At 37.6% G+C, this 13144-nt stretch overlaps 1 protein-coding gene across 1 annotated transcript; it reads right to left on the minus strand.

The window, feature by feature from the left end:
• Window positions 1-210: 210 nt before the first annotated feature.
• Window positions 211-5572, minus strand: mmp20b (matrix metallopeptidase 20b (enamelysin)). Its single transcript, XM_069147712.1, has 10 exons — window positions 5438-5572; window positions 4574-4812; window positions 3786-3934; window positions 3396-3521; window positions 3140-3298; window positions 2358-2520; window positions 2029-2162; window positions 1575-1731; window positions 913-1016; window positions 211-419 (listed from the first exon to the last, which is right to left on the minus strand). The coding sequence occupies exons 1-10, from the start codon at window positions 5570-5572 to the stop codon at window positions 319-321; spliced, it is 1467 nt and encodes a 488-aa protein (XP_069003813.1). The 3' UTR covers window positions 211-318.
• Window positions 5573-13144: the final 7572 nt, after the last annotated feature.

Raw genomic sequence — 13144 nt, forward strand, 5'->3', positions numbered from 1 at the left:
GTCATGTCAAAACCTGCAGCCATTTGTGAGGGAAACCTCATTTATTGTCTGCATTATCTTTATGTTCATAAATACCATATGCATATCTGATAAAACAGACAAGATCATTAGCAAATAAATGCTGGGAGCATTTTACTTTGGTAAAAACCACAAACACGTATTCTCAGTTTTAAATTTCAATTCTTTATTTTGATCAACTATGACTACTGATAAATAAAACATTAGTACAATACAGTGTGTTTTCCATTTTGTTATTGAAGTTCATCAAGCTTTTCAGGTAATTTCCATGTTGTATGTTCACAGATTTCACCCAATGTTTCAACATCCAAGCCAGGAATTTGCTTTCTCAACTCCGACAACATGTTTCTGGGTGAAGTCATATTTGTAGACTTGTGGTCCCACAAAGAAGTAGATAAAACCTAAGATGAAAAACAAAAATTCAGATCCAAGCAAGCACCGTGATTCACATAGTTCACCTTTTTCATTTGTTGATGCCTGAAAACTCTTTTGTTGATGATGATGATGATGATTGCAATGATGAGTATCTTTCTGAACTCAAATATCCACTTTAGCTCGCAGCTGAAATTACAGTACATCATATAAAGGACTTTAATTGGTAAATTATGCAGTTTAAATCATAGAGGGGAACCGCATGTTCTGTAAAAGCTTAACCCCACTCAGCTGATGTTGCAAGTAGATTAGCATTCCTGTGCTACTAATGACAATGCAACTTGCAAAAGCCCCTGAAGCTACAGACAGAACTGCACCGCATCCTCAATCTAGACACAATTATCACCCAGTTAGACTTCTGTTGTTTCATGTGGTTTGTTGTGGAACCTTTTCAGATCTAAGAACATTTTGAGAGAGAACAAATAACTGAAACATACCACACAAAAGGTCATATTTGCTCACCCTCTTTATGAACAGCTGCATTTATTGTAGCGTTGACTCCAGGAAAGCCTTCGGTGATGTACTTGGGGTAGCCAAAATCCATAACCCTTCGGTTTTCATTGTAACTGAAAAGGACAAAATACAAACACCGTTTGGCAGAAGTCATGACTCAGGATCATGACAAAACTTGGACAAAACATTTGTTTACGGTTGTGACTTTATGATCACGTCATCAAACCTCAGAGGCCAAATTGAGCCCTTTGCTCTCTGTGTGAGGTCCAAACAACAGAGGAAATGTTTTAGTCAGATGAGTCAACTTTTTCAGTGTCCATATCTACATGTGCTTTGTGATTTTGCTGGGCAATGCCATTATACTTCCATTTCATGTAGCACAATTTCAAACAGCACTTCATTTAAGATAAAAGAAGAAAATCATTTGATTTAATTCAATCTGTTGTGCTCACATATATGTAGTAACTATGTCTCCACTTCCCAGGGCTCTTAAAGGACAAAAATAGTGCCCGTGGAAAAATATTATAATCTTTTGGTGCAAAACTGGAGAGAACTGTTGGCTCAAACATCTTGAGATCACTGAACGTGCTTGCAAAGATAAGCAGTGGTTGTAGTTAGTTATATGTTTAACGGATTGTTATGAGATACATGTTGTTTACTTGTTGTCTTACCTCCAGTAAATATCATGCATAAAGAAGAGGGTGCGTCCTGTTTTTACTATGTGCACTGCTGCATCAACGTCTTGAATCCAGGCTGGAAATCCAAAGTGGCTGAGTGCTCGGGGCTTTCCCTTCACAAGGGAGCCTTTCACTGTCCAGAACATGGACTCTGTCAAAGGAAAGATATCACCGGAAACATGGATTATTTGTTGTACAAAGCACAAAATAGTCTACCAGTCCCTAATTAAATAGTATATAATTTTTTTATATAATCATGATTTCATCAAATATTTGATTGTTTGATTTATTTGTTTTAGTGTACCAGGGGGTCACTAATTTAATCAGTCAGATTTAACATTTTTATACATGTTGAATTTTTGGGGTGTAGAGTAATGTTTATGCATAGACATTGGCATAAACTGTAATTATGGTGATGCAGATCATATTGGCAACACTAAATAGTTACCATGAATAAGGTAAGCAGTGGATCTGCGAGGCACCCAGAAGGCAGCATCAATACTGGTTTCAATCTTGGGCATAAAGTTGGTGATGGGACCTTCTTTGATGTCATCCAGCTCATTATGTTTAATCCAGAGATATCTGGTGGGAGAAATACTATCAGTTTAAAAAAAAAAACTAATTTTTTAATCCCCCACCTGTTCTTCAATGACAAGTTTAAATTATAAACAGGCAGAATACACAGAATAAAGACGAGTGTCTTTAGAAAAAAAAAGGTTACAAAAATATTTGTGTTTCTTTACATCTTCTTCAAGTTTTAACAAGTAAACAACATACCTTTCTCTGAAAAAGAAGGTGGCATCCCCCAGAGTGGACACTGCGTCGAAGGTCATGTCTGGAGCACATTTGTCCTCCATGAGTCGGGGGAACTGCGACCCGGACAGCCAGGGGTTTTGCTGTGTGTTCCTCAGAACAAAATTTGGAAGACCTCTCACAGGACCTACCACATATTGGTACACATTTATTAACCAGGTTCAATTTGGGGGAGAGTAAAATTTTGTATTATAATCTAAGTGATTCGGTAGAGTATTTTCTAATCTGGAATCACCCCAAAGCTCGTAATACATCCATCAGTCCACTAGAGTATATTATGCCAGTGTCATGTCAGGGTGACAAGTATTTGCATGTATGACCAAGGTCGAAGAAGGAGGTCATGTGACTAAGTATAAAGGTGTGATAAAGTATGCATGGGGAGGACTTTGGTAGTGGTTGGACAAAATATGCACAGGACATTCACTCAGTAGATTGGTGTGTGAGGCCATGAGAAAGTATATAAGTTGCTTATGTAACTTAATTTATGTAACTTATGTTAAGTAACTTGCACAATATTAAAACCAAGTAGTTTTGGTTCCTAAAGCTAAGCAACTTGTGACTGTGTCACGTTTAACCAAAGCCATCATCTCCTCCTGCAACTGACCATGTAGTTTTTGGAGCCTGTATTTTTCAAGCCCAGGTAAGGAAAAACATGCCGCATGGTATCCTCCAGTGGACTAACAAGTGTATTAACTTTGACTTGTTGTACTGGGTTGTATATTCCTAGATAAATCAAAACTGTTTACTGTAAAGTGCGTTGATGTTGGCCACATCCTCTCTGGATAATAGGTTGGCTGGATGGGAGGCTCTGTAGGTAGGATACATCAGCGACTCTGGGTTTCCGGAGTGTTTCAGGCCCAAAGCGTGGCCAAACTCATGAGCTGCTACTACAAACAGATTAAAACCTGCAATGGAACAAAGAAAAGTGCCTTCACATAGATGTTACTGCATTTTATAGATTTCTGTGTGTACAATGCCCTCCAGTGGGATTCAGTTCAGCACCTGTTCCTCCTGCTGTCCAGCGCTCATCGTCATCAAAGTGCGTGTCCCCTCCAACGCCCGACCCGGGGCCGAAAGCATGAGCCAGAGTGCCTCCAGGTCCGTCAAAGGGAAACAAGTCACCATGCGCTGCATAATATAAACCAGGCCAAACATGAAATGGAAGCGACAGAGAAAACCAGTTTCTTTCATGCCAAAAGGAAACTGCAGGCCTCTGTTCACCTCATCTAAATGACTCAGTAAAGTTCAACAGCTAGGGCATGATGACATTAAGTTGGTTTACAGTTAAAGTTCCCCCATATGTTTACCCATTGTATTTACATAATAGGTTGATATATCTGTTCAGAGTTAATTATCTTGCACTGTACAGTGTGATTCAAAAGACAAACCCACCATTGGTCACAAACTCCACCATGATGTCAGCGTTACGGGTATGTGACCTGACAAACGTCAAACTACTGGCTCTGGCCCAAACGCTGAAAGCTGAACCGATCAAAAAGTCCACAGTGTTGCGAGGCAAATCTCTGGTGTACCTGCCAATGCTGGGACAGCAAAGAACACATTACACTGTTGATGAACAACACACAGTATCGTGCTGAATAAATATATATCTTTTGAAAATCGTTAATGGCACATCATTGTACAAACCTTTTCTAGAATAGTAGGACCTCAAGCCCACAGTTGACAAAATATGTACAATATGTGATTATATAAACCTTTGGAAATTAACTCATAGCACAGCAACTTTTTTTTGTTTATCCTAATTACATACATTTGTTCTGTATGTTAACCAACAAGCATGTCTCAAACAGAACTTGCGTAGAAATGGATCAGGATGTTCAGACAGTGTTACAAAGGTTCAAGCTTGTTTGGTCAACTTGGCATCCTAACAAGCCCATAATGGCTGTCAGAGGCAGGAGTCCCAAACCTAAAAATATGTTCGCTGTAATTATTTGTGACAGTTGCTATTCTTTATTTCTGCCAAGGCTTTTACTGTCTACTGCTTCATAATGTTTCTCACATATTGGCACGGTTTGCGTCTTAGGCACAACCACCAAGTTCATTCTAGGTAAGACTTGTATCTTTCGATTATATATTGATATATATATACATTGTAATTGTACTCTTGCTTTAAAAGGCAATAATGATCATTAAACACCCTTAAAGACCACAGTCAATACCTGTAGGTGATGACATTCTTATTCCACCGTGTCCCCTGGATGTGACTGTACTCCTCCACATCTGGAACGCCACATCGAGGGCTCCTCATCACCTCCAGGGTGCCTGAGTCTAAGACGCCTGTTGCATTGAGCCCAAAGAAAATCTGCATGTCTTTCACCTTGGAGGTGAAGGAGGGCCCGCTCCGCTTTATACGCCCAAAGGGATCTTTTTGCAGGTTGTAATACTGGTGAAGGTAGTCCTATGAGTACATTTAAATTGCACAGATTAGGTGCCATTTTGCACTAAAGAGCCATGTAGATTAATCAGTCCTCTACACCTCAATCAATGCCAAAGTTTAATCCTCTATCACAGCATGCATTATAGATTGTGCACTACAATAAAACGTTGTAGGATCTCTTTAATTAACAGCTACAGGAAAGCACAGCTACTACATACATTTCCTAATTTTTAACCTTAAAATGTTCAGATTTATAGCATCAACAACATGCAACAATTCTATTCACAACAGTAAATTGAGCACAGATTTAGTAAGCAGGTTCCTCCAAAGAAAAGCAATATTAGATGTAAGAATGGAAATTGGGACAAGGAGAGAAATTGCAGATTCTAAAGCATGTAATATAACAACAACAGGGACTCCGAGGGCAGTGCAGTCACTTACCTCCGCCCCCCACCCACACAAAAACAAATGTAATAAAAAAATATTATCTCAGCATAAACACAGGCGAGAAGGGATCCTTAAGATGCAGTTAACTACCACAGTTGAAACATTCAAATTGGCATGACTTTGCATTGTACAAAAGATTAAGTCACATGCAGTCCAATCTCAAACATTTGTAATGCAGCTCATGCAATTATGCACTTACTGTGGCCAGCTTCAAGTCAACCTGTGGTTCTGGTGAAGGAGTGCACTCTTCCTCTGGAATAAATGTGGGTGCCGTAAAACAAGGACCGGGCATAAGCAAGACCAGGACAGAGTAAGACAGCAGCATGACATGCATTGCACAGACTTAACTCTACATGAATTGTAGTGGCCTAGTTTAAACACATGGAGATGGAAGTTCTGGTTAATGAGAAAGCCTTTTAAATGGTTATTGTGACTCATACCACTTGCAAATCCGAGGGAAGCCTCAGACAGTACTATGGAATTAGGGAGGGGTTTGCAGAAAGCCAAGGACAGCAAGAAAAAAAAAAGAAAAAAAAAGAAATGACATTTGAACAGTTTTTGTCAAGTGACATGTTTTCACCAGTGATGATCTAAATGGATTAAATATTCAGTGTATGGTTCCAATTTCAAAATCGTATTTACATTCAAAGCAAATGTAAAACTGATATCAGGCTAAAACACAACTTTTTGTGCAAAGGGAATTTTTGGTTGCAACATGCTAATCTATAGATAATCCTACATGCATGGTGCAACGACAACATGAGGAAACATACACTGTAGAAAAAAATTATTCTGCAAGATGTGCTCATTTCTGTCACTGTGATTGTGGTTGGCATAAACATGTTGCTATTTCCACCATTCTGATATTGAGTAAATTATGTCCTCAGCAGAGGACTGATGCAACACAATGATCTGAGTGGCAGTTGCTGCTCAGTCCCACGCATTCTGCAAGATCTCCCAAAATAACACCTTCAAAGCCCATTCTTGTCCCGTCTTTGCAAATGCATGGAAGACCTTTCAATGAGAGAGTTTGCTGAAAGGAAGCTTAAATTGCAGGGGTGGATTTAAGGCCTTCACAAAATAAAATGGCCGCCAGCCAGGACGCCCAGACTGGCAAGGGTGGTGCCGCGGTAAATTAAAGCTACAATTACGGTTGATTGGTCATTGCGGAGCTTTACGGGACCAACAGCATTCCTGTGCAGGGCAACTTTGCTGAATTTTCCAGAGTGCACCACACTCTCAAAGAATTTGTGTTACTCTGGTTTTATGATCTGAGTACAGACGAGGTAATGAAGTCATTTTAAGCAGGGGTGATGACTGAGAGCGCAGTTGGGAGCTACAAGGTTACAAGCTGGGAGAGACCGTTCCGACCACTATGGTGATTAAACCAGTAGAAACATCTCTGTTTTACCCCAAACATACGCTTTCACACTCACTAGTTGCCAGAGATGATTCATATCAGAAGAAAACATGAAAACACATTTTCGTCTAAAATTTTAAATATTAAAAAAGCTTCATATCAGTTTTTATTCTTTATTTAGGACTTCAAAAAGCTGTGCATTATCAGTTACAAAAAAATTGCAGAGCTTTAAATACCCAATAGATAAGTTTATTGATTAGTCAAATAATGTCAGTCAGTCAACGTAAATAATATATCCAATCTTTTCACCTCTCTGCACACTATTCACTACTTTTTCCCAAATAAAAAAAATCCTGCTGCTAATTTCAAATTTAGCACTGGTAAATCTTTTTCATACAACATGCAAATGCAGTTTAGATTTAAAATTGCATAACCAAATTGACACTCAAAAAATTATCCAAAAAAAGTATTAAACAACACTGAAACAAATGGGTTAATCTTTATAGTCTATATCTAACAAGAAGCACCACCTTGTGGTTGTATACTTCCACCAACTAGTCAAGTTACAGTGTACATCCATGTCTTTCTAGACACATACAATATATCCAGTGAAGACTTTAAGGGACTTTATATTCTTGGCCAATAAAGCTGATTGATAGCAGACAATGCTTGAAATCTGGATGTTGCTGCAGAGAAACTACAAATTGTAAAATTTGGATGCTTTATGCACATCTTCAACCTGACAGCTCAGTAGATCTATACAATAAGCACAGTTTCATGATGGACACTCAAGATTAATGAGACCAAATCAGAATCTGACCAACTGTGAAATATGATCACAATTTCCCCTTCTGTCTCTGAGTTATGGCATTGAATCATGTCCAGAAAATTGTTTTTACACAACCTTTTGTGGTCACAGTAAAGTTGACCTTTTGGCTTTAAAATGTCATCACTTTCACCGTTTTATTCTGTATGAAATGTGTTTTAAGTAAGTTTTGCAAGGTCACAGTTTGTCCCACCTTCACCTTTGACCACCAAAATCTAATCAGTTCATCCTTAAGTCCAAGTCCAAGTTTGTGGCAAATGTAAGGGGGAAGAAAAAAAAATCAAGGCATTCCTGAGATATCATGTTCCCGAGAATGGGACGAACAGACAAACAAACAACACAAAGACATAAAGCCTCCAGCCAGGTAGTCACTGGTGCAGAGGAATAAGATCTGACTTTGGCTCCCCCTAACAGGAGTATAAAAATATTACAATGCAAAGTGCTGAATCCCTCTACACATATGAAAGCACATTTTGTTACTGGAGGAGTCTCATTGTTCAACAAAGAGAAACGTCTTACATTAGAATGAATTTGAAAAGAATCTATAGCCACATAAAAACTTCTTTGAAAAAGTCTTTTGGTTTTAATATGTTTTCACAACAGTAACATCAGTGACGACAACATAGGCTTTGAATCCTGGGAGTTTTTACAGCCTATAGTTGGAGAGCAGTGAGTCACGAAGATGTTGTAACACTTATGGACATGCACCTATCTGCACAATCTATGGCAAAGTCGACTCACTTTTTGTTTAAAAATAAAGCAACTAAAACATCATGGATACAAAATGGTACAAAGGCAACATGTGAGACTATGTAGCAAATAATTTTGTAGTGATGTTAATATTTCTGTTTTTATTCAAGGAACCACACTAAATGTGCTTTACGGGTTATTTTGATGATACAACAAATTTGACATCAAAATATTAAAGGTTTTATCATCTATATGTTCTTTTAGGTTTGACCTGTTGATTCTGAACATGTCAGCAGCATGACAAAGAGTTGGGACCTGATGGAGACACATGCAGGAGGGACCAGAGAGAGCACAACCATTTGTATTTTTTAACTCCAAAACTAAACTCCACAGCTGCTGCTCAGAGTCTCTGCTGCCCTCCTGTGGTGTCCCTCCAGTTCATGCGATTTTTAATAATCTGCTGAGTGTCCCTGACCCGACACCGCAGCAGTCTTTGTGGTGAGCATTTCCTCAGCATTCACAGTTGCTGTGCGAGTTAAGTCAAGACGTCGTTTTTTTTAAATTTTATTTGTTGAATTGCAGAGTACACAGATACAAACATTTTGTAATGTATCTAATTCAGATACCTTATTCTAAATAATTTCACGGCTGTTGAATCCTGTGGTATATTCAAGTGACGAGCGCGGGTTTTATGGATTAGAGTGACGGAATTTGTACTCAGTCTTTGTCCTCAGAAACCTTTCAGAGAATTCTGTGTGATCCAGCACAATAAACATACATTTATACAGAATATGTACAAACAAATATGGATATTATCGCCTCAGGTTTGTATGCCTTCAGTCAAGTTGTAAGACTTTAAAGTAATCCTTAAGTCTTCACATGCTTGGCCAATAAAGATGGTTAACAGCAGAGGAAGCTTCAAATGTGAATGTTGTTGCAAAAAACTACAACTTTTAAGAAGTAGACGCTTCACACACATCTTCTACTCAGCAGTACAGAAAATCCATACAATCACCACAGTCAGACACCCAAGACTACTGTAACCAAATCAGTATCTGACTAAAGGTGAAATAAGGTCACAATCTGGCCAAATTATGGGGATGAATAATGGACAGAATTTGTTTTCGTGCAGAGCATTGAGGTCAGACTGAAGCTAATCTTTGACCTTTGGTATACAAGTCATCACTTCATCCTAATTAATAATGGTGAAAAATGTTGTCATAACTATCGTATGAATTCTTGAATAATGGACACAAATGTGTTTTGTGAGATCACAGTGACCTTTGGCCACAAGTAATCAGTTCAAGTGAATGTCTGTGCCACATTTAAAGAAATTCTCTCAAGTTGTTCCTGAGATATCACATTTGCAGTAGGAGCTGAATGTGAGGTCACAGTGATCTTGACCTTTGAGTTTTTGCAAACACACTTATGCATGTAGTCTCTATATTTGCCTCTGGCCACAACTATTGTCAACGCAGACGCATAAAAAAAAAGTTCTTAAGTAAATTTAAACTTGTGGTCAAATTTGGATTTGGTCTCAACACAATAATTGAAATAAAACTGTTATCATTTCAATACATGTGATTTAACAATAGAAACACCTAAGTGAAGCTCAACCAGTATTTTATGTAAAATTGCATGTAAAATACTTTGACCCCGGTTTAACCCCCGGTTTCAAGTAAAGACACAGCCATACTGTAAGGCATGTTTTTCCCATGTACAACAGTCCCTTTTATCATCCAGATGGTGATATTTAGTTTTTTATATTGTATCATAGAGCTGTCTGACGCAGGTGAGAACATCTGGTAATCAGAAAGCTTCTTTGGATGTCTGAGTTACTATTCCTGGCAAAGCTGCTTACTTCAGCAATCTAAAATAATGTTCAGCAAAATCATTCAGTGGACCACACTGGGGTTCAGAGGTTTGAGTCAACATTGTGTTTTACAACTCAGTACTCTGTAAATACAAAAAGTGGGTCACAACATTGATCAGTATCTGGGTTTCTGTGTGTGTGTGTGTGTGTGTGTGTGTGTGTGTGTGTGTGTGTGTGTGTGTGTGTGTGTGTGTGTGTGTGTGACCATTTTAAAATAACAGCAAAAATCCCCCTCCCAACTCCCAACTTCCCCTGACATGAGTCAGGAGCACTCCGACAACCACTACCTAAACAATGATGTTACTAGAAAAATATTTGTCTCTGCAGGATGTTGTTGAGTGTGGTCTCGCTGTTCGTTATGCATTACACATGATATCACAAATGGGATGCAGATGAACATGATTTTGTTTGTCTCTTATCTTTATAATTCTGAACATAAAATATCATAAACAAGGATTACTATATTTTACTCAAGAGAAAGGAATATGATTACTTAGAATTTTGAGAACGATCAGAAAGTAGCTGATGTTCCACAATTCATCATTATTATCACAGCTGTTGTTTTTATCTGAACTTCTTAATGTGTGAGAGGTTTGGTTTTCTCTGGCAGTGCAGCAACTCCATTGCAATCTTTGATGTACATACTTAAGCAAAACGTGGTCAATACACAACACGTTCCAAAAGTATGTTGATAATGACTGGAATTGTGACACTCAAATTATTCTGTCAAGTGTTTGGCAGCTATTTATGTTCAACGGAATTTGAATGCTATTAAAAAAGATGGCTTCTGTGTCCAAATATGGATCCAATCTCCTAAATCAAACACTCCTAAATCTGAAATCTAAATTTGATCTGTCCTGTGAGGAATGCGCTGTTTTAAAGTTCACAGTTCCCGTTTACCAGATGAATCCCTTCACTACTTAGAAGTAAAAAAATTCCATTGTTGCGCCAGGAGCAAATAATTATATATCTTGTTGTCTCTCAAAGACACTGGTGGAGTAGACACAGTAATGGGCAGCATGTTTTTACCTGTCTTGAGGACCCATATACAATCCTGTCCTCTCCAGAACAATACTCTCAGTCTTTTATGTCCAAATGTGATCTTAAATATGAAGACTGCAATTCAGAAGAGTGACCTAAACTTTTCAGATTTTATTTTAAATAATGAAACCACTATGATAGCATTTCTCTCAGTTTCAGTAAGAGGCTTTGATGCCATAATTTTTTTTTTTTTTTTTTTTTTTTTTTTTTTTAAGTTAGCGAATAATTTGCCCTCCTCAGTATAACCAGACTAAGAGTCTACAGTCTTGTAAGACTAAACCTACCTATAGTGGATTTATTTTTTTTAAGCTCATTTTAAAGGTCCCATATTGTATAAATTCAGATTTTCATCTGTGTTTTGATTATAAATCAGGTGAAGGTGATGTTTAAATACTGTGAAAGTGTCAAAATGCTCATACTGCAAAGACTGTTTGGACTTATGTAAACTCATGTTCACGTTATATGTCTGTCCTCAACCACACTGTCCAACCTTTAATGTAGAAAAAACATTAAGTGGTCATACCACCTCGAGCTGGTAAACTACAACTCTAAAGGAAACCTGTGGTTGGCCTGTGCGCACGTCACTCAGAAAAGAGTCAGCCAATCAGAAAATTGGATCATTGATATTAATGCGCCTCAAAGACATGGACACAAAACAGGGTTTTTTTTGGTAGATCTCCAGAGAGAAGCCGTAGAGAGGAGATATAAAACTATACTGTGATGGGTTTATGTACTTAAAACCGCAAAAATATCTATTTATGGATCTCAAGACTGCAAAAGAATAACAAGTGTAAAGTGTGGGACCTTTAATATTAGCATGCTAACAGAACTGACATTGCTGCCATGCAGATGTTTGTCAGGTATTTGGTTTGCTGTGTTCATGATCTTAGTTTAACATGTTGGCATGTCAACGTTTGCTGTTCAGCACTGAACACAAAGTCCAATGTGAATGTCATTATGAGTAATGAATAATTCTCATAAAAAGTTAAGGGATCACCAAAATGTTTACAACATAAACGTGTCAAAATTTCATGACAAGCATCTTATATGTTATACATGTTATAAAAAAGTTCTTGACATCTTCCACTCTGGACCAAATTGGTGGATTCTCCAATTGACTGTCACTCCTTGAGCCATGTCACTAACATGGCTGAAAATTTCAACTTTTCTACTGTACTTTCTATGATCAAATAGACATTTCATTATTTTACCTCTTTTATAATGTGCGGCAATGTGTATAATGTGTTTTCTAAGAGAGGATAATTCAGAATCTAATATACCTTTGTTTTTGTCGTAGGTCAGCAGGGTTTTTACATTGTGACCAAATGGATAATCAATTAGTCATTTATGATTTGTGCAATGTTGGAAAAACTCTGATTCATATAACACAGCAAATGTCAGGATAGGAAACACCTACATCAGGAAGAACTGATTTTAATTATCATGAAACGGCAATTTATTAGCAGAGTTATCTTAATATGTTGAATGCAATCATATAAAGTGTAACGTCAGGAACATGTAAATCACATGTTTTAGATTTAACATTGTCATCATGTCCTTTATTTTGATGTGTGTTTGTTAGTCATGTATCAACATGAGAACCTAAAATAAGACACAGACTATCATGAGACCAGCAGCAACATGAACAGATTCCCAAAATTCCCTATTTTTTTTTTTTTTTTTTTTTTTTTTTTTTAATGACAGGGCTTTTTATTAATCTTCCAACTGAAGGAGATGCACAGATGTAACTGATGTAACTTTATTAAAAGGATAAATCAGAGTAATTTTTGAATGAAAACATGACACCCCTTCCAAATGTGCCAGATTTTAGAAAAGGATAACACAGTGATTAATTTTGCCTCATAGACACATTGCAAGGGATCTATTGGAAAACTCCTTCAGTCATGGAAGTTTGGGAAATGTTTTATCATAGTATTTCTGTTGAGTTCAAAGCAATAAATTCAAACCGCAATCGTTGGAGTTTTGCAGATACAAGCACATTCTCAACCATCAAAGGAGGAAGTGGGTAGGTGCTTTTACATGAATCACTGGGAACCTTTGAAAAAAAAAAAAGTGGACCCAAAACACTATATATACCCTTCAGAGCTTCTTGACC

Source organism: Embiotoca jacksoni, unplaced genomic scaffold, assembly GCF_022577435.1.
Source record: "Embiotoca jacksoni isolate LCO1_2020_lvr unplaced genomic scaffold, fEmbJac1.0.p SCAF_14, whole genome shotgun sequence".
In the NCBI taxonomy this organism is placed as follows: domain Eukaryota; kingdom Metazoa; phylum Chordata; class Actinopteri; family Embiotocidae; genus Embiotoca; species Embiotoca jacksoni.